This window comes from Macaca mulatta, chromosome 1 (genome assembly GCF_049350105.2).
Source record: "Macaca mulatta isolate MMU2019108-1 chromosome 1, T2T-MMU8v2.0, whole genome shotgun sequence".
Taxonomy (NCBI): domain Eukaryota; kingdom Metazoa; phylum Chordata; class Mammalia; order Primates; family Cercopithecidae; genus Macaca; species Macaca mulatta.
This window is the reverse complement of record NC_133406.1, coordinates 73362037-73389587: the sequence shown is the minus strand read 5'-3', so window position 1 is coordinate 73389587 and position 27551 is coordinate 73362037. Positions and strand designations below refer to the sequence as shown.

At 40.2% G+C, this 27551-nt stretch overlaps 1 protein-coding gene across 1 annotated transcript in view; it reads left to right on the top strand.

Moving 5' to 3' along the window:
* The window catches only part of USH2A (usherin), a 797990-nt gene that overhangs the window by 764204 nt on the left and 6235 nt on the right, over positions 1–27551 (top strand). The window contains exons 64-69 of the mRNA XM_015116260.3: positions 9185–9394; positions 11189–11427; positions 12226–12434; positions 19201–19377; positions 20694–20777; positions 25468–25712. Coding sequence (XP_014971746.3) covers positions 9185–9394; positions 11189–11427; positions 12226–12434; positions 19201–19377; positions 20694–20777; positions 25468–25712 — 1164 coding nt within the window. The remainder of the gene's footprint in view (positions 1–9184; positions 9395–11188; positions 11428–12225; positions 12435–19200; positions 19378–20693; positions 20778–25467; positions 25713–27551) is intronic.

The window sequence follows — 27551 nt, the reverse complement described above, 5'->3', positions numbered from 1 at the left end:
TAACTGATTTAATCTCATACAACCATTTGAGATAGGTGTTATTACTGACACTATTTTACAGGTGAGAAACATGAGGCATTGAAAAATTAGGTATCGTGCCCAAGGATATAGAGTTGATAAGTTGAAGGACTCAAATTCGAACCTTAAGATTCAGGTTCAAAGACTGGTTTCTTAAATTCTACCCCAACAGTTACCTCCAAATTGCATTTGCATGTAGCTTTGGGACTTTCAAACATTGATGAACTATTTATAAATATATTCATCCCCCACCCCATTCCTCAGAAATTTCTAGAAACATTATTGCATGTAAATCTTAAAATAGTCCTGTGGGGTGGGTGTTGTTATCTCTTAGCATAGTCAGGAACCTGAATAACTTAGCAAGTTACCTAGTCAAAAAACAACAGAGTCAGAACTCAAGTCCTGACTTTCTGACCCCAAGTACAATGGTGGCTCTGCTGAACTGCAGCTTCTTCAAGTCACCTTCATCAGGAGCACAAATTCCTGACCCTGTGAAGACAGACTGATTAGGGTTTCAGTCTGGGCTACATGAATTACCAACTCTGGATCCTCAGCTAGTAATTTGAACTCACTAAACCTCAGTTTTCTTATCTGTAAAATTGAGATTAAACAAACAAACAAAAAAACTTACCCCAGGAAGGTTGCTGTGAACTTTAAATAAGTTGACTTTAAAGCTAGGGTATTATCACTTACAAAAAAAAGTAAGATTTAAAATATAAATACATAGAAGGTGTTCAATATCCAGCATTCCTGTAAAATGAAAATCAAATAAAGTCACTCTCCCGCTGCAAACTCTCCTTCCCCCATTCCATAAAATGCAAACTCCTCTCTAGTTCCATGAGGCCTTTCATGGCCTCACTTTTGTCCGCTTCTGTCCTCATCCCATTGCTCTCTGGCCCTTACTCACTAAGGTCAGCCACACTGGCCTTCTCGAGGATCTAGCCCTAAGGCCTTTGCACATGCTCTTCTTTTCTACAGAATGCTCTTCCCTCAGATCCTCATCTGGTGAGCTTCTGCCAATTGTATCCCAGCTTGATGGTCACCTGTTGAGAGAACCTCCTGGACAAGTCAACCATTTTCTGCTATATCACCTTACGTATATCACCATACAACATCATCATTTCTTTTCTAGCATATATCCTTACCTGTTTATTTTATTTGTGTTGTTATTGATTGCCTCCCCTCACCAGGATGTTAGTGCCAGCCTTGTTCACTGTTGTATCCCCAGCTCATAGAACAGCATCTGGCATGTAGAAATGGCTCAATCAATATGTGTTGAATTCATGGATGATAAATAGTCTTATCTAATTTACTATCCTTCATGGAGATGTTAATCGTAATTGGTGATTGTGATCTCAGCTTCCTCTAGCAACTTATTGTGGATAAAATATATATTTTAATGCTATATCCATTAGGGTATAGTTATTATTGTAGAGAACATAATGGAATTTCAATGCATTTACACATGTTTGAACAGGATGAAATATATGAGTAGTACTTGCTTCTGTGTAATATGCAATATTGCTCAAAGTGTGATAAGTGGCAGCAGAGATGGATGTCACATTGTTTGTAATAACTTCCACTGTCCCACTTTTAGGCTACCCTCCACAGAAAAAGCCAGTTCATGCAGGGCTCTGTGAAAAGCTCCCCAGGGCAGCAGCCCACCATGTGGAAGGTGTATACAGGCCTTTTTTTAATGGCCTTATGTAGGAAGGGGTAAAGAGCTTGGGCTTTTATATCACCTATCTGTATTGGAAGGCCAGCTTTATCACTTACCAAGTTGCATAAATTTCTGTGTTCCTCAGTTTTCTCATGTGTAAAGTGGGGATAATAATACCAACCATATAGGATTGTCGGTAGGAAAAATGCAAAATTAGTACATAGAATACACTTACAAAACTGTAAGTGCTCAATAAACCCAGTAGCTACTTTTATGTATCCTCCATGAGAGCAGGATGGGGCTGGGTTCCTGTTTCCTCTTAGGGAGAGCATATATAAGCAATAAAAAATAGCATGTGATAACTCCAAACTTTCATTATTTAGTTTTATTGTTAAAAGTGAATCAGGGCTAATTTCAGTGTTTTCCACTGTTAGGTCAGTTTTCCCTTCTTCAGATATTAGAGAAGAACCGTATTCACACGTAGTAAATGACTCCAAAGAGCAAGGTGGTATGAGAAGCAGTAGTGACAAGACACCCATTTCTAGCATGGGAAATGTCTTATACTTTTTCCAGTAGCTTCACGTCTCTGAACTTCAAAAGTGCTCATAGAAAGCAAGACAATGTCCTGCTGTACCCTCTTCCCCTGGGTCCCAGAATTCAATTAAAATCAGGTTCTATCTTGCCTAATCCAAGGTGTTTTAGATGAAGGGAACCTGGAATACAGGGACTATATCTGTAAAAGTGTGACTGTATTGTATCCAGCAAGGTTCTATGCAAATAGAGGTGCTAGGAAACGTCCATTTGATGGTGAAAGAAAATCAGATAGGTAGACAGTTAAATAAATAGCTACATAGAGCTTTTCAGCACATTATGCCTTCATAGCTGGAGCCTGCAGGGCTACTCATGAAATAAAACAATCTTGTAATCATGTAATTTCAAATTCATTGCATTGTCTCTTTTGTCAAAATTCTTTAACCACGATTCCGGCAAAGAAGATTTTGGCATATTGCTATTCAAACATATTCAAAACCTATGACAAGCGCTACCCTTTAAGAAGGCATTAGCGTGACTGCCATGGGAAAATATACTCCAAGGTTGTAGATGAATTGATATGATTTCCTTGATTGTATCTTTTTATTTATGAGGCATAATTTATGAGCACTGGAAAGCAAACTGCAATGAGTGATGACTAACAACAGCCAAAGTCATAAATCAGGAGCAGTGAAAGAAGTAGTGATTTTGATCGAATCTATTGAATTAGCTGTTGGCCTTAGCCAATACAGGTATTGGAAAGACCTTTTTAATATCTATTTGTCCCCTCATGGGAATGTGATAACAATCTCATTACATGCCCCTAGGAAACAAATAATTTAATTGTTTGCCCGTTAACATACAACCTGTTTACTCTACTTATTAATTACTGGCATAGCTGTTCATGCTAGATTTTTTGTTTATTTCTGATGTGAATTGTTACAAAATTATGTTCACATTCCTTAATTTTTATAAACAATTATTTCTCCTTAGAGCTTCTTGACATAAATTTGTCCTCAGAATTGTTGAAATGCTTTTTTTAATCAAACATTGTCATTATCCCACAAGGAAGTATGTTACTGTTTCACAGAAGTTGCAGAGAGCTCAGATATTCTTCCCTCTCTTAATCCTCTGAGAGTTAACAGTTTTACTAGTACAGCTCTTATCATAAGCAGCCTGGATAAAGAGCAAACTCTCAAATTGCTCCAAGCACAAAGACAGTCATCATCACTTACATTAGGAGTTAACAGATTAGAGATCTTTTGGAAAAGACTAGTCGACTGAATTTGGTTACTCCTGTATTCTATTTTTATAAGGAAAATAATAGCAAATGTAAGACCAAATAAACATCAGCTTGGTGCTGACCCGTATACAAAGCATCCAGGAACCATATATTATGAAGCATGTTCCCTGGATTTGAACAAGTCTTGTAGCATTTCCTTGGCCAAAAGAATCATAAAATATTTTCACAATTTAGGGGTTTTCTTATGATACCATAAAGGAAAAATGCATCAGGAACCCCCTTGAAATTTGTATTAATAATTTAGCTTTGCTCTAAGACAATACTTGGAAAACATCAGTCCCAAGGAAGGTTATTTCAGAAAGATATGCAACATTGAGCGAGACAAAGCATTAAGGTGAAAACTACTTTGTTTAGCCAATATAGGTATTGGAAAGACCTTTTTAATATCTATTTGTCCCCTTCATAGGAATGTGATAACAATCTTAACAACAAGTTAAGTGTGGAAATTGTGCTAAAGAATAACTAGCACAGCCCGGGCACGGTGGTTCACGCCTATAATCCCAGCACTTTGGGAGGCTGAGGTGGGCAGATCATGAGGTCAGGAGTTCAAGACCAGCCTGGCCAACGTGGTGAAACCCCACCTCTACTAAACTACAAAAAATTAGCCAGGCATGGTGGCAGGTGCCTGTAGTCCCAGCTACTCAGGAGGCTGAGGCAGGGGAATCACTTGAACCCAGGAGGTGGAGGTTGCAGTGAGTCGAGATCGCTCCACTACACTCCAGCCTTGGCGACAGCAAGACTCTTATCTCAGAAAAAAAAAAAAAAAAAAAAAAAAAGAGAGAGAGAAAAGAATAACTAGCACCGTAACAGAAGCATCTAAAGGGGCCACCACTCTGGGAGATTTCTGATACATTTCCCCTTCTCCCATACTCTGTAGACTGGTGATACCTTCTCTTTCCCATTCACAAAAATCATTACAATGCTTCTGTTCACAAATGTTTGCTTTCCTCCTAGAATAAAATTAGAAGGAAAAATGTCGGGTTGAGAGAAATTGGGAGCATTTAGAATAATATTCCTCTGCAATAAAACAAAAATAGACTCAGCAATTTCTAGAAATATCAAGGTTTCAAGAAATTACACCTTAAGTGAAAATTAGGAGGCAAGAAGTGGTTCTACAAAGTCGGTAAACTCTAGCTCTGTTTGGAACTGTGAAAAAACACAGTAATTAATTCTGTGATGATTATTGAATTGTAACATATTCCAAGATACATTTATTGTGTTTATTTGAATGACTGAAGGTAATGACAAAGGTAATGCAAAGTATCACTCTAAAGAGACATAACATAAATTGAAATTGAAAATGTACAGTGCCTATATTCTGTAGTTGGTTCTACAAAGAATAGACCTTTGTGTTTTTCAAATAATATTGGGTGTAAAAATCACTTGGAAATATGTTGAAAGGGCAAATTCCAAGGTCCTGTCACCAGAAATTCTGATACAGGTACCCAAAATCACTTTGATGACCATGGCTAAGGAATATATTTTGACAAAGACTTCTCTCAAAGAGGCAATTTTCAAGAGAGAACAAATGATTAAATTCATTGTTTTCACAGCAACGTGATTATGGCAGCTTAGTGGCAGATGTTGACACTCTGTGTAATTAAAAATTTTTAAGGCAAAATACAGTAATTAGTCCTTTGGGGTAGGAAAGAGTAAATAAAATAACAATTTCATTTTTTTTAATGAACAACAAGCATAAATATGGTAATAGTCTCTAGTTGGATTTAAAAATATATTACATTGAAAACAGAAATTCCATTGAAAATGGACATATTAATCTACCATTTTTCTAGTTAATTAAAGAATTTGTGGCTAAACAATTATAGTTTTTATGCTTTTAAAAGTAATCTACGTTTTCTATGACATTTTACATTGTAACTTTTTTCATGGTTACAACAGAAGCCTTAGAGAAATAAAACAACCAAGTCAGTCAGTCCTAACTTTTCATTATTAACAGCTGGGGAAGTTTCTGACTTTACAGTGATAACTGTGTGTGCATCCACTCATTCACATGTGAAAGTGTTCACCAAACCCAAATAATAATGCATTTCAGCAGAAACTTTAATCATCTTTAATCTTTTATTATAAAAGAATAAATATGTTCAGTCTATGAGAACACATGGACACAGGGAGGGGAACATCACACACCGGGGCCGTTGTGGGTGGAGGGCCGGGGGAGGGATAGCATTAGGAGAAATACCTAATGTAAATGACGAGTTGATGGGTGCAGCAAACCAACATGGCACATGCATACCTGTGTAACAAACCTGCACGTTGTTCACATGTACACTAGAACTTAAAGTATAATAATAACAAAGAATAAATATGTTCAGTCTAAACACTGTAGGAATAAAGATAATCTTGAATAAATCAAAGATGAAGAACATCTTGGCTTTTTTTTCTCTTGGCCATGGAATTTATAAGCCTTACTTGCTTTTCTTCCCCAATAATAACTATTTCATGTTTCTAGGAGCTCACACACTAAAGAAAGAGAATACACAGCTGTGTGATCACAAGATATTTTATTTATTGATTTTTACGGGTTCATTACAACTAAAAGATCGGGACATATTGCTAAAAAATTTTCCATGCAGGATCTCTGCTGCTTCTTTCTCCGCCTTATAAAGACAGACTCAAATCTTGGGGCACTGCTTCTGAGTGGGAATCATAAACACTATCTGTTAGTATTTTTACCCTGGACCCTGAACTACACTTCAATACTTTTATCTCTTGCTTAGCCGGACATAGACACAAATCCACAGTGATATTTTAGACAAAGAACGTTTTTGCCTCAGCAGAGATAGAGACAAAGAGAGACAGAAGGAGACAGAGAAAATAATATTATTCACAGGTTCTTTTTTCCTTTTCTCCTAGTGGTTTGATATAACAGAGACACTGCCTCGTGGTACAAGTTTTGTGAAATTCATAATGCTTCATTATCTCAGTCAGCTTTCTCTTCATTCTAACTGTTTTCATTTTCACAGTTGCTCATGTAAATAGGTTGATCCTGCTTTGCATAAGCATGTTGATTTATATGAATGCTATTTTGATCTCTAATTGATTGAATAGTAAAAAGAAAGTCTAGGAAAAAGAGTAATGTATTATGAAGGACTCCTGCCAAAGACAAAATAGCCTACGTACCTTCCCTATTAGTGATGGGGAATTTTGAGTTGCCTGGTTTTAAAAGGGAATATTTCCAAGAAATACAGCAAAATACTATAATACTGAGGCCCAAGTGTTTTTAAAATCCAGGGATTAAATCCCATTTTGGAAATAGAACTCCACCTAGTAGAAGTTCACGTAACACAAGAAGGCTGATTTTTAGTATGATCTACAACACTACCATTAAAAAGCCTTAATAGTATTTATGATTCTATATCTACATTGAAAATGAAAGAAAAGTTAATGTTCATAAGCCAGAGCCAGAACTGTGCTGAGCACTTTCTAGGAATTATGCTTATTTCATCTCATTTTCTTTCAACACCCTATGCCTGTACTACTTCCATCTCCTATTGGTGCACAGTAATTAATTGGCAAGTTGTTGAATTTTTCTTTTATTATACCTAGTTGCATTTTCTTCCTCATTTTCTTCCCCATCCATTGTAACCTGACTTTAAATTCTGCCTGCCCTTAAATCACCAATCAAAGTTCTGCTTTTGGCAAAAAAACGTCATATCAATATTTGCACCTTACTTTGTATTCCTTTTTCAAGAATATTTTTTCAAATCTTGTCATTCATTGTGCAATAATAGGTGTCCCCCACACCACTTCCCCAGAAAGGTATTTGCAGTAAAAGTGGTTGTTCTGGGGCAGAGTGGGGAGACAGGAACCCTCCTCACCAGCCCTGAAATCTGACTTCTTCGTGAATAACCTCCACCTCCCCTCCCCAGTGTAAGTCTGACCTCACCCATTTCTGAGGGGACTCAGAGCAGCTGCAGTTGTATTCTGATGGACTCTAACTTCCATGAAATCTGGCTCTCCCATTGCTAGCTCCTTACTTCCCTATACTTACCAAAATAAACCCCCCTCACCTAAGACAACTTGTACATGTCTAGCCATCCTTGCAAGCTAAGACACCTTACCTAATCTAGAATTGCAGGTATTCGTCTATGGACAAGACGTTAAGTTTTCATGATTCTGAGTATTTTATTTATGCATACGGATGGCATACAGAATGAAAAACCCCGCTCATTGAAACAGGCACTGGAGAGCAGAATTTCAGTGCTTGTAACTTTTGTCACCTTGAACAAGATAGTGAAATTTCTGAGCCTCAATTTCTTCACCTTTAAAAGGGGACTAGTAATACATTCTCCACTCACCTTACAAGGTTGCCATTGTAAGGACTAAATAAGCTGACATAAGTTAAAGTGCTTTGTAAAATGTAGAGTTTATACAAATGTGAGTGATTATTATGCAAATGATGAGAGGATGTATCCAAGCTCTAAAAAGAGCAGGTGTGTCTATGTAAGTAGGTTAGTTGTCTCTTTTTAAAAATGAGGCTCCTGGCAATCCTATCAGCAAGGGGCTGGAGATTTGCATTTGACAGCAACCTGAAAACAATTCAACATCAGAAAATTTACTTTCACAAAGGAATCTGGAAAAAAAGAAAAGTATGAAAACTACTGATAGGATTTGACCTAACTACTAAAAATCTCTCTAATGTTTCTTCTCTTGAAGATATTATTGATGCAAAAGCAAAGTAAACAAAAATGAAACTAAACTCTCACTGCAAAGTATTCTGACAGTTTTTTTTTCCCCACAAATATCTCCTATTTTGAACATTCTGCATGTTTTTTTTTTTTTAAATACTGAATGCCTGGAATGTGTGTACTGTAGAATCAAACAAGTTTTTCAGACTTGTCTTTAAAAGCTCAGGGGCAAATTTTTAGAAAATACATAGTGTAGCAGAAATGCAATGAGAAAAATTGTCCTGAAGTTAGACTTTCACCTGAAAGCTTACTAAGGAATACTACTACTCCTAAACACGCAGACAGTCTTCTTGTATTGCCATTTAGATCTATCATTCTGATTGATCACTGTGTAGTTGGCTATTATTGGGCCTAATTTAACCCTATACATTCACACATCCATCTACTCTGTCTATTGTACCTGACATTCTACAAATTACTTACTCATGCAAATGACGACCTAAGGCAACCTTTTAGGATATTCGTGTTTAATTATACAAATGGTTCTTGATAAATAAGATTATACATCGTTCCATATGTTTATTCCCTCCTTGATGAAAGGAAATTTAATTTTCATGCAGATTTGGTGGGGATGATGTTTAAGAATTGCTGAGTTTTATGTAGTCTGCAGATCCATCCAGTTTGCAGAAGCTGACAAAATCACTCCACTTCCCACACAGAGATGAGCAGTTTTTTCATTAGGCTTAAATCAACCGGCTGCATTCTGAAATCCTAAATGGCCCCCTTTGTGTTCACATGGTCAAAGGTAAAAGGCAAGAAATAAAAATAATAAAGGAAGAGCCTGCTCTCCTGTGTGATTACAAAGTTGCAAGATCAAAGTTTATCTCTTCCTGTTGTGTTTAGTTGCTTTTGGTTGCCAATGTCTTTTTTTTTTTCTCTTCTTTTCTTTTCTTTTCTTTTTTTTCCCCCCACCCAGCCTGAGGGTATCTTGCTTTTGACAGTCTTGTTGATTTCTCTTTGGAGGTCTGGGCAGTGAATTCTGCAGGAAAGGCCCCCAGTAGCTGGACGTGGTGCAGAACTGGGCCAGCCCCACCAGAAGGTGTCAGAGCCCCTACGTTCCATGCAGTCTCTTCTACCCAAGCAGTGGTCAACATCAGTGCCCCCAAGAAGCCCAACGGGATCGTCAGTCTCTACAGGCTGTTCTCCAGCAGCGCTCATGGGGCTGAGACAGTGGTGAGCAACAGAGCTAAAAACCCAGGACTGGTTGACTTTTAAAAATCATTACCATGGAGCCCTTGTGTTTACGTTTTTATTTTTCTCTCCATATTTCTTATCCTTCTATTCTGAATTGCCCTATGGTGAACTTAGTAGCACAAAGATCCCTCAGAGAAGAAAAAGTGAACCCTGAGGAAACATACAGAAAGTATGTAAACTCTTAGGGAGAGAGATGCTAAAGGTGGTATTAAAGACTCCACAAACCTAAGAAACCAAGACTTTAGAAACAATCAAACTAATTTAATTGAATTAGAAAATAGATCAACCACTTAACAGAGTGGTGGCACCTAGTAAGAAGTCGGCAAATTGTAATTATTGGTGGTGTAAATGTTAGTATGAAAAAGACAAAATAGAGCAAAGATTATCCTTGGAATCTCTATTTTGACATGCACAAATCTCTAATAACACATGGAAAACTCTCATTCCTCTGGTGAATTCAAGAAAGTTCTAACCCTTTAGAAGAGAGAGCAGAGCAGCTCCATCAGCACAGCCCTAACTCCACTGTTTGTTCATTAACACGTCTGAGGCACATTGGGAGGCAGGAGAGATTGCTCAGGGAACTAGTCTTTCACATTGTGCGTTAGCCAAGCCACTTCCTGGAGGCGATGTTAAGAATCCACTAGACCAGTTCCTGCATTATTTAAATGAAGAGACCAGCAGCCAGCAGGATGAAGACCCTTGTCTCTGTGGTATAGCTTGTGTCACTCTCAAGTTTCTCATGAATAAGTGGAGATTATAATACTTTGTTCACACAAACATTGTATAGAGATTGCGCAGGTCCTGGTATTACACTATAAATTATTTAGATCAATTTAGGGAACAATTTGGGCAAGAGTGGAGAATTCCTCTGATACCAGGGTGTCAGGTATTGAAACACAATTTCAACAGATAACTTACATACAGGGAGGCTTGGATTGAATGTTAAAGGAATATTAGCATATTTTCTATAGGGCTTTGGATTCAATAAATATAGATGATGTAAATACAATCAACCCTTGATTATCCATGCTTATAAAATGATAATAAACTAAAATAATTTATATTTGGAGTGCATTGTATGCATTTTTTAACAGCTCTTCTTAATCATACATTCTTTTTGTCAACATGAAAATAAATTTCCAGTTTCTGAACTCTTGTTCCAAAGAGTACTTATTAAAACCACAATGAGGTTAAAAATTTGCTGAAAATAAACCAAAAAGTTTATAATCCTACAAAGATGATTGAGAGAAGACTATGATATTTTGTACAAACCAACACCCTCAGAGGAAGAGATTTTCAGGTTCTCCAATACTTATACCTGATTTTAATGTAGATATGAAAGGATTTTTTGACTGAGGAATTGCATGCAAGTAACCATTTGCAGAATATGGACCTTGGTGAATGCTGCTAGACATATAATAGAAAAACAGATTTTGTTCTTTGAAAAGACTTTGATCAACACTTTGTGTGTTCTATGCCATTTTCTAATACCATTCTAAGGTGATAGATAATCGACAATATTATGCCTTGTGATTTCCATCCTGCTACCTCAAACTTCTATTTAACGGTTACATTATCAAATTTTTCACCTATTTGTCATACCTCTCTAACGGGGTTGGTAATTTTTTGAGGATAAATGCCATGTTAAATGCCATGTTTCGTCTCCCAGAGTGCCTGGCGTGGTACCGCATTCATAGGAGGTGGGATCCGATAACATTCATCAAACACCTCTAATGTTTGACACTGCCTCATCTAGCCTCTTTCCTCCCACAGCTATCTGAAGGCATGGCCACCCAGCAGACTCTCCATGGCCTTCAAGCCTTCACTAACTACTCTATTGGAGTAGAGGCCTGCACCTGCTTCAATTGTTGCAGCAAAGGACCGACAGCTGAACTGAGAACCCATCCTGCTCCACCGTCAGGACTGTCCTCTCCACATATCGAGACGCTGGCCTCAAGGACGGCCTCCTTCCAGTGGAGTCCCCCCATGTTCCCCAATGGTGTCATTCACAGGTAGTGGGTCAGGCGGAAGGATGAATAAACTAACAAGGCATGTGTACAGACTGATGAACTCATGGTGTAGCCTACTCCGCCCCTAGGCTACAAACTCGTATAGCTACCCAGCACTCCCCAGGGAGGACTTGCTCATTGAATAGATATCTATAGCAAAGTAGACAAATAAATTGATTTGAGTGGTAATGTTACCTGCGATATATTTAAATCATAAAAGCAGCTAATGATAGAAAGGAGAACAACAAAATAAGCTTTACATTAAAAAGACAATGCAATGTGTTTGTATTCAATATCCTCCTCCTAATAGTTTTCTGGAAGCGTTCCTTCTACAAGCCTTCACTGGAACATAAGACACCTCCACAGTTAGATCAGAATTGCCCGGATCTAATTTAAAATATTGTCATAAACCACTGTTTGAAAGAAAAAAGAAGACACTTGACTCAAATCATTTAGAAAAAAAAAGTCTTTGTTCTAAAAAGAGAAGAACCATTCATGTCTCTTCTCTTAAAAGAGGGAAATGTCTTATCTCTACCAACAAGGATCGCTAGTTGCTGGGTAAACAGCAATGTGCGTGTAGATGGTGACTTCTCTTATCATTTCTTTAGTTACATCTGCTGCTCGTTTCCAATAACATTACATAAAGTGTTTCTGAGAGCAGTTTTCTGCAAATGGAAGTTTTAAAGAGCCTGTAGTCTATGAAAACAAAATGTCTCCTCACAAAATAGAACTAGTTTTAAAAGAGAGAGTTAAACTAATTCCATTACCCATCTTCACTCTATGTATCCATTCTCATTTTAGCTATGAACTCCAACTCCACGTGGCTTGCCCTCCTGACTCAGCCCTCCCCTGTACTCCCAGCCAAATAGAGACAAAGTACATGGGGCTGGGACAGAAAGCCAGCCTTGGAGGTCTCCAGCCCTACACCACGTACAAACTGAGAGTGGTGGCACACAACGAGGTGGGCAGCACAGCTTCCGAGTGGATCAACTTCACCACCCAAAAAGAATGTGAGTACAAGTGGCTGCTACCACAAGCCAGAGAGATTGGAAGGCATTCAGGAGAAGCTTGTCCTGAAAATCGGGGACGCCACTTTTTAAAACAGATTGAGTGGGCTCAATAACACTGAATGTTACTGAAGCATTGATGAGGATGACTACTGAGGAAAAATGTCTACTGGATTTAATAATATGGAAGTCAAGGGCAGATTTAGGAAGGATTTTCATGTGGGGATAGGGTAAAAACAAATTTAGGGGAGTTGAATGATCAATGGGAAGAAAGAAAGTGAACAAACACTGATAGATCATTTTTATAAACAGTTTTGCTACTCCTTTTCTTTGTAAATTACATGGCATAGTCTCTAGCATGTCCAGAAAGCATTGAGACATAGCACTATTAGGGAAAGCAAAAGGGCAACTGAGTGAAGAAAAGCACAATCAACTAATCAACTGGGGGCTTCCTTACATTTTTATATAATACAGTCATGCATCACTTAACGATGGAAATATGTTCTGAGAAATGCATCGTTAGGTAAGTGTCATGAAAATATCAGAGTGTACTTGCACAGACCTACATGTTATAGCCTACTCCGCCCCTAGGCTACAAACCTGTATAGGCATGTGGCTGTGCTGAATACTGCAGGCAATTGTAACGCAATGGTTATTTGTGTAGCTAAACATAGAAAAGGTACAGAAAAAAATCTGATATAAAAGATAAGAGGGACAGGCGCAGTGGCTCACGCCTGTAATCCCAGCACTTTGGGAGGCCAATGCGGATGAATCACCTGAGGCCAGGAGTTCGAGACCAGTCTGACCAACATGGTGAAACCCCATCTCTATTAAAAATACCAAAATTAGCCAGGCATGGTGACACACACCTGTAATCCCAGCTACTCAGGAGGCTGAAGCAGGAGAATCACTTTAACCCAGGAGGCAGAGGTTGCAGTGAGCCGAGATCACGCCACTGCACTCCAGCCTGGGCAACAGAGCAAGACTCCATCTCAAAAAAATAAAATAAAATAAGAGGTGGTACAGGGCAGCTCCATTATAATCTTACGGAACCACCATCATTTCTGCAGTCTTGATCAAAGCGTCATTCTGAGATATATGACTATAACTTAGATCTTGTAAGGTATATGCTTTTATTGTTTAATAATGGCAAACACAAAAAGGATTAAGAATAAAAAAAGTACTTATCAGAACCACTACATAATTTATGGAGTCCAGGGGAAAATGAAAATATGGAATCCTTTGCTGAAAAATCATGAAGAATTCCAAGACAGCAGCAGTAGAGCATCAGGCTAAGCCCAGGACTCTTCTGCGTCACAGGCCTGTGCAGCCGCACAGTTCACATGCCAAGAAAGCTGGTCCTGCATATTATCCCCCGACCCAGAGGCAACCATTACTAATATTGGGCATAATCAGTTCCTTTAATCTCCTTTCTATGCATAATTTTTACTATGTGGCTGAGATACTATAACTAAAATTTCATAATCGGCTTTTTGTTTGACATTATTTTATTTGCATTTCCCATGGCATTAAAAAAACTCTTTAGCCACCAATTTTAATGGCTATACAATATTCCATATATAAATTAATTGGGGCATTTGGGTTCTTTTTTAATTTCCCTTTAATAAATATGATGAAAAAAATCTTTGTGAACAGATCTTTGAATGACTGGTTATCTTCTTAAATTAAATTTTGACAAATATAATTTACTATTAATACATCAAATATTTTAATATTTTAAGGCTTTGAATACTAATTTCCTGTTTCTTTCCAGAAAGATTATGTCAGATTATAATCTTACCTAACATACTCTATCTGGCATTGAATATTATGCCAATTTTAAAAGCAAGAATTATGCATTCATAAAAGACCAGTGTCTCACACAAGGACCTTAATGTGTCTGAGCAACAACATGGCAGGATGTTAGTAACAGATCACGTTTACAGAGGACTTGTTTGTTCCTGGTAGAATTTTAGCATTTTACAAATACTTATTACAACGGGCCTATGAAATAAGTACTATTATTATCCAAATTTACAGATGAGAAAACTGAGGCAGGACTATGAACTGTGCACTGCAATTCCAGGATACCATTCATATAGACTGTGATCTGAACTGAGGCTCTTGGAGTTACACAATGAAGTGGCCCTCAACTAAGGCCAGAGCTTAAGTAACCCGGCCAGTTTCCACATCTAGTTAGTGCAGTAATTACTCTGAATTCATGATCACTGAGCTTGGCTGCTGTCTCAGTACTACTCTTTCCCTGATCAATTAATTTCCTACTCTCTATAATCAAGACTTCAAACCATCTCCACCCTTGCCAAACCTCCCTCTGCAGCTCACCCTTTCTCCCTGCATGCCCACAACCTGGCTCAACCATTTCTCCCTTTATTCTATGCAGAACTCCTTGCCTTGTAATTCTCCAGGAAAAGAGATGTCATCAGTCAGTAATTTGCTCCTCTTCCCACTGCAGACAAACCTATCTACATTTACCCCATTGCTGTCAGTGACAAGGAAAGTGGTCCTTCTTCCGTCTGAGATAAACCTGCCTCCCGTGCAGTGAATTTCATCCCCTTCACTACTCACCATCCCTTCGAGAGGGTCTCCTTAATCTTTCTGTGTATGTCACTTTTATTCAAAGTTCCTTCTGTCTTTCTAATGTTAAAGCAAACAAACTCCACTTCCCCTGCAGTGATGCTGGCTCTCCTCTCTCTGACAGCAAAACTTTCCTAAGGAACGGTCTGCAGATGCTTTGCGCATTTCCTCTCTTCCACTTACTGTTCAACTTCCTCAGCACTGGATGAAACTATCTTCCTAAGTTTGCCCTTGGGCTCCATATTGATATATCCAGAAGGCATGTATCTCCAGGAGTCACCTTCACTGACTTTCCAGTAGCATTCAATGCAACTGAACTTTCAATTTTCTATCCTTTTTTAAAAAGTGGTTTACCTTCATTTTCATGACAACCCTCTCCTGGTTTCTTTTCTACTTTTTTGGATATTCATTTTTAGTCAACTTTGTTGGTTGATCTTCTTCCACTGCCCAAATCTTAATCCTAAACCTTTTGACTTCGTCCCCTTGTCCTTTCTCTCCTCCCTCCTTTCCTCCTCCCTCATCAGGTGAAGTCATCTGCTCCGAGGCTTTGGTTCCAAAAGCCAGACTCCAGTGGTCACCTCCCACCCAAGTGCTCTGTTTTGAAGTGTATAGCCCTGCACTTCCTCACAGACATCTCCCTCTGAATGTCTCATAACTAGCTTACATTGGACAGGCCCCAGACAGAGCTTGCAACTTTCCCCTTCAAGCTATGCTTCCTGTAGTCCTCCCTTTCTCCATTTTCATCTCCAGCACTGGACACAGTATCTTAGATTCCAATAAATGTTACTTGATGAATGAGCGAGTGCACCTAACACTGCGTGTTTATTGTTGACACTGCTCAATCAGCATTTTTGTCACTCATACTATATTCAAAGCAAATTGTAATGATTCTTAATGTGTGCTGTCTGATTTTGTAATCTCCTTCACAATACATTCAGAAGCCAATTTTGCTAAATGTTGCAGTTTTTTTGTTGATGTGGCCAGAAAGCCAGAGAACAGCTAGGTGAGCTTTGTAGTTTATAACCAATGCCCTTTTGAGTCATGAAGCTGAGCTTTTGCTGATTTTTTTTTTTCTTATGCTTGGAAGAACAAAGTGAACTGATTTAAGATTTTCTTCCTGTGGCTAGGCATGCTGGCTCACGCTTGTAATCCCAGAGCTTTGGGAAGCCAATGTGGGAGGATTGCTTGAGGCTAAGAGTTCAAGACCAGCCTGGGTAACATATCAAGACTCCCATCTCTACAAAAAAAAAAAAAATGTTTTTAAATAGCCAGGTGTGGTGACATGTACCTGTAGTCCCAGCTACTCAGAAGACTGCGGCGAGAGGATTGCTTGAGCCCTGGAGGTCAAGGCTGCATCGAGCTTTGATCATGTCACTGCACTCCAACCTGGGCAACAGAGTAAGACTTTATCTCTGAGAAAAAAAAAAAAAAGATTTCCTTTCTTTGTGTTTTTTCATATCGGAGAAGCAGCTGGACTAGTATCATAGGAGAAAAGATTCCCTTAACCCACTACTGGGTCAATAGATATGGAAAAATACAAGAAATGACTATGATATGGGTTCTAAAATACCATTTATACTACTTTTAACTCATTATAAACACTGGGAGCAGGAAAATCTGTACCAGAGAATACAAACCAGAAAATAATTTGGGGCCGGGTGTGGTGTCTCATGCCTGTAATCCCAGCAATTTGGGAGGCAGAGGTGGGCAGATCACTTAACGTCAGGAGTTCGAGACCAGCCTGGCCAACATAGTGAAACCCGTCTCTCCTAAAAATCCAAAAAGATTAGCCGGGTGTTGTTGCACACACCTGTAGTCCCAGCTACTTGGGAGAACGAGGCATGAGAATCACTTGAACCTGGGAGGCGGAGGTTCCACTGAGCTGAGATAGCGCCACTGCAGTCTAGCCTAGGCGACAGAGCAAGAGTGCATCTCAAAATAATAATCATAATAATTTAGAAATAGAATATGCAGTTTTATATAGATGTGATCACATGTACACTCAGCAAAGGGTCTGGAGATGAAGCCTAACAACACCTTCAGCCCCCTCTGCTTGAATCCCCCTTCAGTGGAGAGAGAGGTGAGGTATAAATGTTTAACAGCTGGCCTGCTTGGGGGAAAAATGGCCTGATTTGAAGTGCTTGTCAGTTTCCATTGTGTGAATACCCCCATTACTGCTTTCAAGTGACCAACATGACGGCACTGAACAGGGTTGGGAAGGGATGAGTCGTAGCTTATCATTATATAATATTTCCACCAGTCAGATAGAGTGGATGTAAATGACATCAGGCACACAGACAGTAGTAAAACATAGGGAAACAATTAAAAAGTTATGGAGTATTTATAACCTTGTTTTAATATAATTATTTAAGTTTATATAATTTAATTTTTAGTAGTGGCCAGATTTAACAACGACTCGCGAAATTCCTGAGCTTCAGCACACCACTGGAAAGCACCCATAGAGTGAACCAGTAAATTCTGTTCCTTTCAACGAATGTGTACCGATTTTAACAAAGTAGTATGGGCCTTAGTTTAAGCAAGCCTAGGTTCAGCTCCTTGGTCTCCTATCAGCCACTGACATAGAGCAAGATATTTGACCTCTCTGAACCTGAGTTTTCTCACCTCAAAAATTAGGAATCAATCCTTACACGATTATTTTGAGGATTAAATGAGATAAAGTATGTCAAAAGCTAGGAGCATAGTGGTTCTTATCACTTTTTCAGTCTTCCTTGGGGAGGATTCGTAAACTCATTATTCTCGATTATTTTAATTGCTTACTCTTTTTCCTCAGGAAGGTCTCCAAATCCTACAGGACAAATAAGACTCCTATCTATTTTCTTGCTAGTTACAAGCCGTTTCTTTATTTGTGCTGTTATGATATAGGGAAAAAGTGAAAATCTACTGAACTAAGGTGACAGAGAGAAGTCATAGACAAATAACAATAGAGCGTTCCTTGTGACATTAGGCAGAATTAATGTTGGAAAAGCATTGAGATTTAAAGAGGGCTTGATAACTCTTGTTTTGGTGTTTGCAGAAAATTTTTCTTATAGCTTTATGAAAATATCTTATTTTGAAAGATAACAATCAACTATGTCTTTATAGTTGAATGTTATAATTACAAAAGCATAATTATTCCTTATTTTGTTATATTTCCTAACATCAGAAATAGATGGATTGTTTTTTAAAGAAAAAGAATCACATTCAATTTCTCACTACTCACTCCTTTCTTTTCTTAAAAGCCAACTTGGTATATAGGTGAATCTTATTGTTTTTACAAATATATTGATTATTTTGTAGAAAGCAAGATTTCGTGAAATAAATCTCTTCTGACTTGACAAAATGATATGGTATCCCTTCATTTGTTTCCACAAAAATTATTAATTTAAAAGATGAGCCCCAGTTAAGGATTTTCTTTTTGTTTTAGTAAGGAGCTGAAAAATCAAAAGAGAATGTGCCTGTGAAATGCACACAAAGTTGCTTCTATATGTGATATAATACTTAGGAGACCTGAGCTTGATTATATACTAATGTACTATGCTATTGATTGATGAGTGAGAGCAATGAATTATTATACTTGAATTGCTGTTTGCAAGGCTTTTTAACTATCTCAGAAAACAAACTAACGGTTTGAGAAAAAGCTTTAACAATAAATGGGTGCCAAAAGGACATAATTCACCATCTAAGCAGTTTGGTTTGGAGAAAAAAATATATTAACTTCATCTAGTCCTTGGGGCTTTGTGGCAATAAATATTGATTTGATATGAAAAATAGCTATCTACTGTAGTTAATAGTGTTAAGGACACTTTACCTGTTAAAAAGAGGGAAAATGCAACAAAATATGAGCTCCAGGGTTATGTTGGTGAGCAGATCCATTGTATGTTAATAATTTTATTTATAAAACACCACTCCCTATCGATTTTTTTTAAAGCAGGCATAAAGTTGCTGAGAAAGCATTTCACACATGTTCCCATTGGTTTTCTTTTCACCCCGATACTGGTTGTCTTGTAACACTGAGGAAAAAGTGAAGGATTCTAACAACGTTGGTCTTCTTTCCTTTTTTTTTGGGGGGGGGGATTGGTTTGGTTTGGTTTTGCTCATACTTTTTTTTTAAGGGCACACCTGCACCCCTTCAAAGAGGTTACCCTTTTTAGAACCTACAACTTTCTCCCCACAGTGCCTCAGTACCGGGCCCCATTTTCGGTGGACAGCAATTTGTCTGTGGTGTGTGTGAACTGGAGTGGCACTTTCTTCCTGAACGGCCCACTAAAGGAGTACGTGTTAACCGATGGAGGGCGACGCGTGTACAGCGGCTTCGACACCACCCTCTACATACCGAGAACGGCAGACAAAAGTTAGTTTCTGACTCCTGTTTCTCAGTGTGGAAGGCGCTCTGTTCCCCAGCTTTATGGGACGTTAAATCTGAAAGCTGACCAGCAGATGCTCACCATTAAAACGTCCTGGTTTAAGTGTCCACTTCTTGTGGAAAAGTTACTGCTTAGGATAAATAAGGTTTTCTTTCCTTCCCATTTGCAGCTTGACAGCACTGCAATTATAATGTGGTTCAAGGGGACAGTGCTGCCTCCACAGGACTGGAGGGTCCCCAGGAAGGGATAAGACCGAAGGGCAAGTTGGGGTCACAAAAGAAATAGCACCCATACGTAGTCAATGACTACCCTAAAATAATACACTTCTAGCGACTTCATAGATTTTCTTGCTGTATCTCCAGTCTCCAAACAGAGCCCTATCAGGAAATAACTATCTCCAACTCAAAAGGATCTGAGTAAGGGGTTTCCTTCACCTTCCTTGATATCAGCCCCTGAAAGAACCATCTTGTCCCTCTAATATGGAGTTCTTTCTTCCTGTTTACTTACACGTCCCTTTTCTCTTTGCCTTGTTTTTAAATTGAATTAAGAAAATGCTTTACAAGGCACTAAGTATTTTCTAGTGATCAGCATGCTCACAGGACCAATGCTCACTGTACAATTTAGTGATTAATGAGTATTTTATCTTGGTGTAAGGTAGAGGTAAACAGTGAGCTCCAGCATTGCATGTATAGTCATAGAAACTTAATAAATTTTTACAAAGATTCAGCTATGCATGTTCATAGTTACTGTTCATGGTCACCTGGGCAGCTCATTGGGAAGGAAAGGTGGCCTGGTGGTTGGCAGACACAGGTTCTACCTGGCCAGGCCTCTAACCATCTGTGTAACCTTGCAAGGGTCACTTCCCTCAGGTTCCTGGCCATTGAAAGAGCAATTTAGACCATGTGATTTATAGGATCCCTTTTGAGCTCTCCTGTTCAGTAAGAAACTCTAGGTCATTTAGTGGAAAGTACACCTGTACATTTTAAAGGAAGGGTTTAAACCGTGGGCAGAACAAGATGCGCTTTGTGTGTATCCTTTACTCCTCTGTTATTCTTTTCCTTTGCTGTATAAGCTCTAATTTTTCTTAGCTCTATTACTTATGGATAGGCTATTATTACACTAATGATAGCTTTTTTTCTTGAACATTTTAAAATTAGAAATAATTTTGAATATTATATAAAACGTTCTAACTTGCTCTGAAATCCTCTTTTTCATGCTATGATGCATTGCTCTTTTAAAAGCATGTGCCCTATTTGTAGGTGTTGAATGAACAAGCCATTTACCAGTTCTTCCTTTTGTCTAGCCTTCTTTTTCCAGGTCATCTGCACGACTGATGAAGGAAGTGTTAAGACACCATTGATCCAATATGATACCTCTACTGGACTTGGTAAACAACTCGTATTATACTTGGTGTAACACCTATTCATTTTCCTCAAGAAACACACATATGTTTGTTTATACATACTTGGGGTCTTAATGTATTAGCGCCGACTATACAGAAGAAATTGTGCCAAGTGTTGTCAGGAATTTTTTTTTTTTTTTTTTTTTTTGAGACAGAGTCTTGCTCAGTCACCCAGGCTGGAGTGCAGTGGTGCTATCTCGGCTCACTGCAACCTCCGCCTCCTGGGTTCAAGCAATTCTCCTGCCTCAGCCTCCCAAGTAGCTGGGATAAGGCACGCACCACCACACCCAGCTAATTTTTTGTATTTTTAGTAGAGACGGGGTTTCACTGTGTTAGCCAGGCTGGTCTCAACCTCCTGACCTCGTGATCCACCCGCCTCAGCCTCCCAAAGTGCTGGGATTACAGGTGTGAGCCACCATGCCCAGCCAGAAATTTTTTTAAAAGTCCTCATGGAACTTATATTAGGCAAGGAGTTACAACATACTTTTTTTTTTTTTTTTTTTTTGACAGAGTCTTACTCTGTTGCCCAGGCTGGAGTGCAGTGGTGCAATCTCGGCTCACTGCAGCCTCCAGCTCCAGGTTCAAGTGATTCTCCTGCCTCAGCCTCCCGAGTCATGCCTGGCTGATTTTTGTATTTACAGTAGAGATGGGGTTTCATTGTGTCGGCCAGGGAAGTCTCGAACTCCTGATCACAAGTGATCCACCCACCTTGGCTTCCCAAAGTGTTGGAATTACAGGCGTGAGCCACCGCACCTGAATATACTCTTAAACATACTCTTAAAATGCCAGAATATACTCTTAAAATGCCAAACATTGAATTGTAAATATGGAAAAGACCAGAGAGCTCAAACTAAATTTTTCTCCTAACCACAAGCCCTGTCAATAAAGTATTGTATGACTTCATGTACATAAAGGTGATTTACAGAGGAAGTTAGAGGAGAGATCAGAAGAAGAAAGAAAATATTCAGCCAATTCATGTTGATCATAATGTTAATAGTCTGGATTCAAAGCCTAGAATGATAAATTTGAAAAGTATCTTTTATCCTCCATAAAAGAGTATGATTGACTGTTGATATCAAGTAATTTAGCTCAAGGGATACAATTTTAATTTTTAAGGAGCATCTTTTAAATTCAGTTTCACTCGCAGTCTCTGAATCTAACATTTGTGATACTTTATAAAAGCAAATTAGAGAAATGCCAAATCTTTTCCATTAAAACAGATTTGGAATTGATATTCTATTTTAAATTCCAGTAATTAATGACATATCAAATTTGCATTTATATGTCAGGTTTTTTTGAAAAATAAAAGTGTCCAAAATTTCTGAAACACAATAAAACATATATATTATTGTCGAAGACAGTTTCAATTTGTAAAAATAACATATTATTCTATGTTTCCAAACTTTACATGTCTGGATGTCATATAAAATTTCCTACAACACTTAATTCCTCTCATATGGCTTATTTCATTTAATAGCAGTGGTATGATAGAACAGACCTCATTCGGTATTCTGTTAGCAACTCCAATATTCCCCCAAGTGGACAAGTGGAGGTCTAAGGGACACAGGAATTTATCCAGGAATGCTCTGCTAGCTTGTTACTGGGATGAGAACACCAACATGGATTTTCTATTGACTTCTGGCCTGGGACCTTTTCTTTGCAATGGTTTGCCAAGTTAAGTACACGTAAGAATCACCCCAGTGTGCTTGTTTATTATAGTTTCCTGGGCCTCTGGCAGAGATTCAGACTCAAGGAGGCTCAGAATCTGCTCTTTAAATAAGTCCTGCCCAGTGATTCTGACACAGGGCTCAGGACCATGTATTGAGTGATGCCGGAAAACCAAGGTTGCTCACCTTCTAAGCCCTGCCAGTCTAGTTTCCTTGGTGAATGGGAAGTGTGTTGTTCCTGAAGACAGGCCATCAACAGAGAGGGATTTACTCTGACTGGCTGTAGTTTCAGTTTTTCTTTGGATCTGAGGCCCAGTCACCAGAGTTCCAACCCCTGACAGTGAACCTCCCATGTGATGCACAGGTGGAGCCCCTTAAGGTGAAGGGGTACTTTGAAAAGACAGAAGGGAAAGGATAAAGGGACACCATCCTGATATCGAGGTCTTCATAAAAAGGAGAAATCCCTGGTTGGCTCATGAACAAGAACTGAGGGTTTCCATTGTGTCTGGAGGCCAGGCTCTGGGCAGAGCAGAGGGAGGGAACTCTGAGGATTGCGCAACGCTCTGGCAGGTTCCAAGATGTGCTGCCCAACTAATATCCGTCGTCAGTTCTAATTTTCATGGTGTAACTTTGAAAAACACTCTGTTCCCTTGCCTGGAGGCAGCCTCCAAGCAGGAGAGTGGCGGAGACCTCATTTTCCTCTGTTCTAAGGGCTATTTCTCTTTTGAGACTTCCCTCGGGCAGGCTGCCCTCCCTTCCCCTACGGGCTGTGGAGCAAGGCGCCCACTGGGCCCATCAGATCAGTTTCTGGAGTTACAGCCAAAGAGTTTTTTCCTCTCTGTGCCACACACAGAGGAGACAACTCTTTTAGTGTGCCACCTAGGCTGGTTTGTTTTTAATCAAATGACACACATTGGTCCCTAATTAGGGGAATTTCGAGCTGCTGGAGCTTGATTGGAGTGTTGACTCAACCCTTTATTTTAGAGATGGCAAGCAAAGGTCAGAGTCCAATATTTATTCACAGAGCTGATTGGCAGCAGAGTTAAGGTTGGGAAAGTTTAGTTTTAGTCACTTTCTCTTCCTGCCTTTAATATTTTCACCCCAGTTCTGAACTTTTTTCCTTTAAGTCTTTCCCTGGGAGTGTGAGTGTGAAGTACCAGGCAGGCCCACAAAGTTCTAGGGGAGCTGAAAACGGGGAGATTTGTCCAGTGAGTGAGTAGGCTTTGCAGTTGGGTCTGTTTGTTTTTCTGACCTGGCTGTAGGTATTAGATTTAGATGAGCAGCTCTCTGACTCACAGCTCCACACCAGCCTGTGTGGCCACTGCATTGGATCCACAGGTTTCTGTGCTGGCTCCAGCAGTGGCTGGGTGGGAGCAGATCTCTGGCCACCCCACGCCCACCCCTGCCTCACCCCTGCTTAGCTTGCCAAACTGACAACATAACTTCACTGCCTTTGACTGTCCTGCATGATCCTTGCCAGCCTCTCTCCTATCTTCCCCACAAGACTTAATAAACCTGCCTGGCCGGGCGCGGTAGCTCATGCCTGTAATCCCAACATGTTGGAAGGCCGACATGGGCGGATCACGAGGTCAGGAGACTGAGACCATCCTGGCCAACATAGTGAAAACCCATCTCTACTAAAAATGCAAAAATTAGCTGGGCGTGGTGGCATGCACCTGTAATCCCAGCTACTTGGGAGGCTGAGGCAGGAGAATCACTTGAACCCAAGAGGCAGAGGTCGTAGTGAGCCGAGATCACACCACTGCACTCCAACCTGGGTGACAGAGCAAGACTCCATCTCAATAAATAAATAAATAAATAAATAAATAAATAAATAAATAAAAGAATAATAATAATAATAATCCTGCCCACCCTTCATCCCCCTAAAGACCTAAGCATAGGGCCTGGCACCAGGTACATTATTGTTAAACATGAGCTACTTTTACTAATACTAACCTCATGTGCAGAGACTCACATCAACTGAACTCTCAATGTGTGAACACCAAGCAAAGGTAAGTGGCCCCAGTGCTAAAAAGATTTCTTTCCATAGGAAGCTTTCCCAGTGCATTTGGGTGATGGTTTGCAGAGCTTTTGCTCTTTTTTTTTTTTTTTTTTTTTTTTTTTTTTGAGACAGAGTCTCGCTCTGTCGCCCGGGCTGGAGTGCAGTGGCCGGATCTCAGCTCACTGCAAGCTCCGCCTCCCGGGTTCACGCCATTCTCCTGCCTCAGCCTCCCGAGTAGCTGGGACTACAGGCGCCCACCACCGCGCCCGGCTAATTTTTTTTTGTATTTTTTAGTAGAGACGGGGCTTCACCGTGTTAACCAGGATGGTCTCGATCTCCTGACCTCGTGATCCGCCCGTCTCGGCCTCCCAAAGTGCTGGGATTACAGGCTTGAGCCACCGCGCCCGGCCAGAGCTTTTGCTCTTTAACAGAGAGGCCATGTAAAGACAACACAGAAGCAAACACAGGCTGTTAATATCATAATGGAAAATGGAATCTGATGCTTCAAAATTCAGTTTACACAAAATGTCAGGAATGGGACTGTTGCATGAAACAAGGACACCTCAGATCTCCAAGCAGTGATTTTGTTTGTGACTCTGCAGCAACAATAATAAGGGTCCCAGTCCCTCATGAGAACCCAAACAAGGACTTTGCTCCCAAGGCACACAGTTATGAAACAGGTGACCCTCAAGGTTACTTTGGTAACCCCTTTTAAAAATTGCTCCCCACACTCCCATCTTTCCCAGGGATTTGGCAAGGCAGTGGTGATTTCCAACCTGAGCAGCAGCGCCAGAAGTGTCAGCAAGGCCTCTCAAGGGCTGTAAGCATCTCGTTATAACCCAGCAACCCACTGAACCATTACCCCAGCCTGCACACAAGTGCAAACAAGCACCAAGAGGCAAACTGCTTTCAACTCCTCTCTAATTTACGATCAAACAGCAGGGCCAGAGATGACAAAATTGCTTTCTGAAATAACATTTCCCCTTTCTTTCTCTGGGTTTTGCAGGCTTGGTCCTAACAACACCTGGAGAAAAGAAGGGATCGCAGAGCAAAAGCACAGAGTTCTACAGCGAGCTGTGGTTCATAGTGTTAATGGCGATTCTGGGCTTGATCTTGTTGGCCATTTTTCTGTCACTGATACTACAAAGAAAAATCCTTAAAGAGCCTTATATCAGAGAAAGACCTCCCTTGGTACCTCTTCAAAAGAGGATGTCTCCTTTGAATGTTTACCCACCTGGGGAAAACCATATGGTATGTCTGTAGAGGTGTGGCCCCATTTCCCTATCACTGGACTAGAATACTTGTTTTCCTTCTGAGAAAAATGTGTCATAGCCATAGTAACAAGGAACCAGATGTAAGTTATGGTTCACTAAGTGTGGGGACCAAGAGAGGCTAACCCTAGAACAGCTTTCTCAACTTTGGCTGCACATTAGAATCACTTGGAAAGCTTTAAAAAATATCACTGCCAGGACTTCATCCAAAAAATTCTCATTTCCTTGGTCTTGAGTAGGGCCTGAAGATCGGTATTCTTTTCTTCACTCCAAAAGTGATTTTAATGTGTAACTAGGGATGAGTATTTCTGCCCTGTAAGTGTAAGCCAGGGCCTGGTGGAGAAGACTTGTATGTTGAGATTACCTGGGGAAATTATAGGTTGTATTGCTGTGTAATTTGGTGGGGGGGAATGGGCATTAAAAGGGGGAGATGGGGAGGGAGGGGCTAAAGTGTTAGCGGTGCTCAGTCTGTCCTCTGGTCCTGACACCCTGTGCCACAGGGGATGGATGGCTCCTCTTAGCTCTAGACAACTCACTCCCAAAATAGTAGGTCCAGTAAAGGTCTAGTGGGAGAGGGCCTCATCACTTGGTAGTGCAGGACAGTCATTGCCCAGAGCACTCATTGAAGAGTAAAAGGTGATTTAATTCCATGGTGCACTCTGCTGTGAGGCTATGTCTACCTGGAAGAGGAAAGGCTGCATTTTCTAATCCTCACCAGGTACCCATCTGTTCCCCAAAGCTGTGCGCCCACAGGGCTACATCTCCCTGAGGAGGTGCCTTTTTTCCAGTTTGCACTAAGGTTCTATATTAGCTAGTGGCTACCCTTGGCAGTACCAAAATTAAGCACAGAAGCCTGGTCAAGCTGCCTACAGTTCAACATTTAAAAACATAGCGGGGAGTGAACGCAGCAGCATTGTCTGCCTTCAGACCTCTTCACTTTTCCAGCGCTCAGCGATGAATGATCACTGGTTAAGCCCCAACATGGCTGGATCAGACCTAAGTAGCAGGAGTGTTGGGGGCACAAAAGGGCAGTGGGCCCCCTGAGGTCCGTGGTTTGTGGCTGGTGTGGGAGGTAGCAATGGGACAATGATGTGGTGGTGGAGAAGCAAAGAAGGCACTGGCCAACACCACTGGGGCCTTGGCTCTCTCTCTCTCTCTAGTCATATCTGTCCCACTCCCCTTCTCACTGATCCTCCTCGGAGCCTCCTTCCTCCCTCAGCCCATCAGACAAGCTCTGAGCACAGGGCCATTGCTGCTGCGGCTCCTTGGGTGACTCACACTCTTGCTTCATTCACATCTCTGCCCAAACGTCACCTCCCATTCTATGGAAAATTTCCTAGCCCCGTAACCCACTTCTTTTCTTTTCCATAGGATTTCTCACATAACACTAAATCAGATATGTTTGTCTGACTCCTGAAATAGAATGTAAGCTCCCAACATCAAAGATCTTGTGGGCCTCTTCCTGTTGTATGTGCCCCAGCACCCGGAACAGTGCCTGGCGTATCACAGGCACTCCACGAATGTTTGTTGAATGAATGAATGTCGAGTGACCATTTCAAACCACGGGCCGTTTGCTCCTGTTCAGTGAATAGTCATTAGGAGATTCTCACTGAAGAGCAGATATTTCAAAATTTTTCCTTGTTAAAGCATAACTTTCTTTAAGGAGCCCATGTTCTTAGAAGGCGCACTGCTGCTGGAGGAAGACAGTGGACGAGAGAAGAAGGCAGGAGAGATCTGTTTAGCCTGGGAGATGAGCTAAATCGAACCTGGGGTCTGTGGAGTGCACAGCGTAGTGAAAGGAAAGTTCCCAAGCACTGCT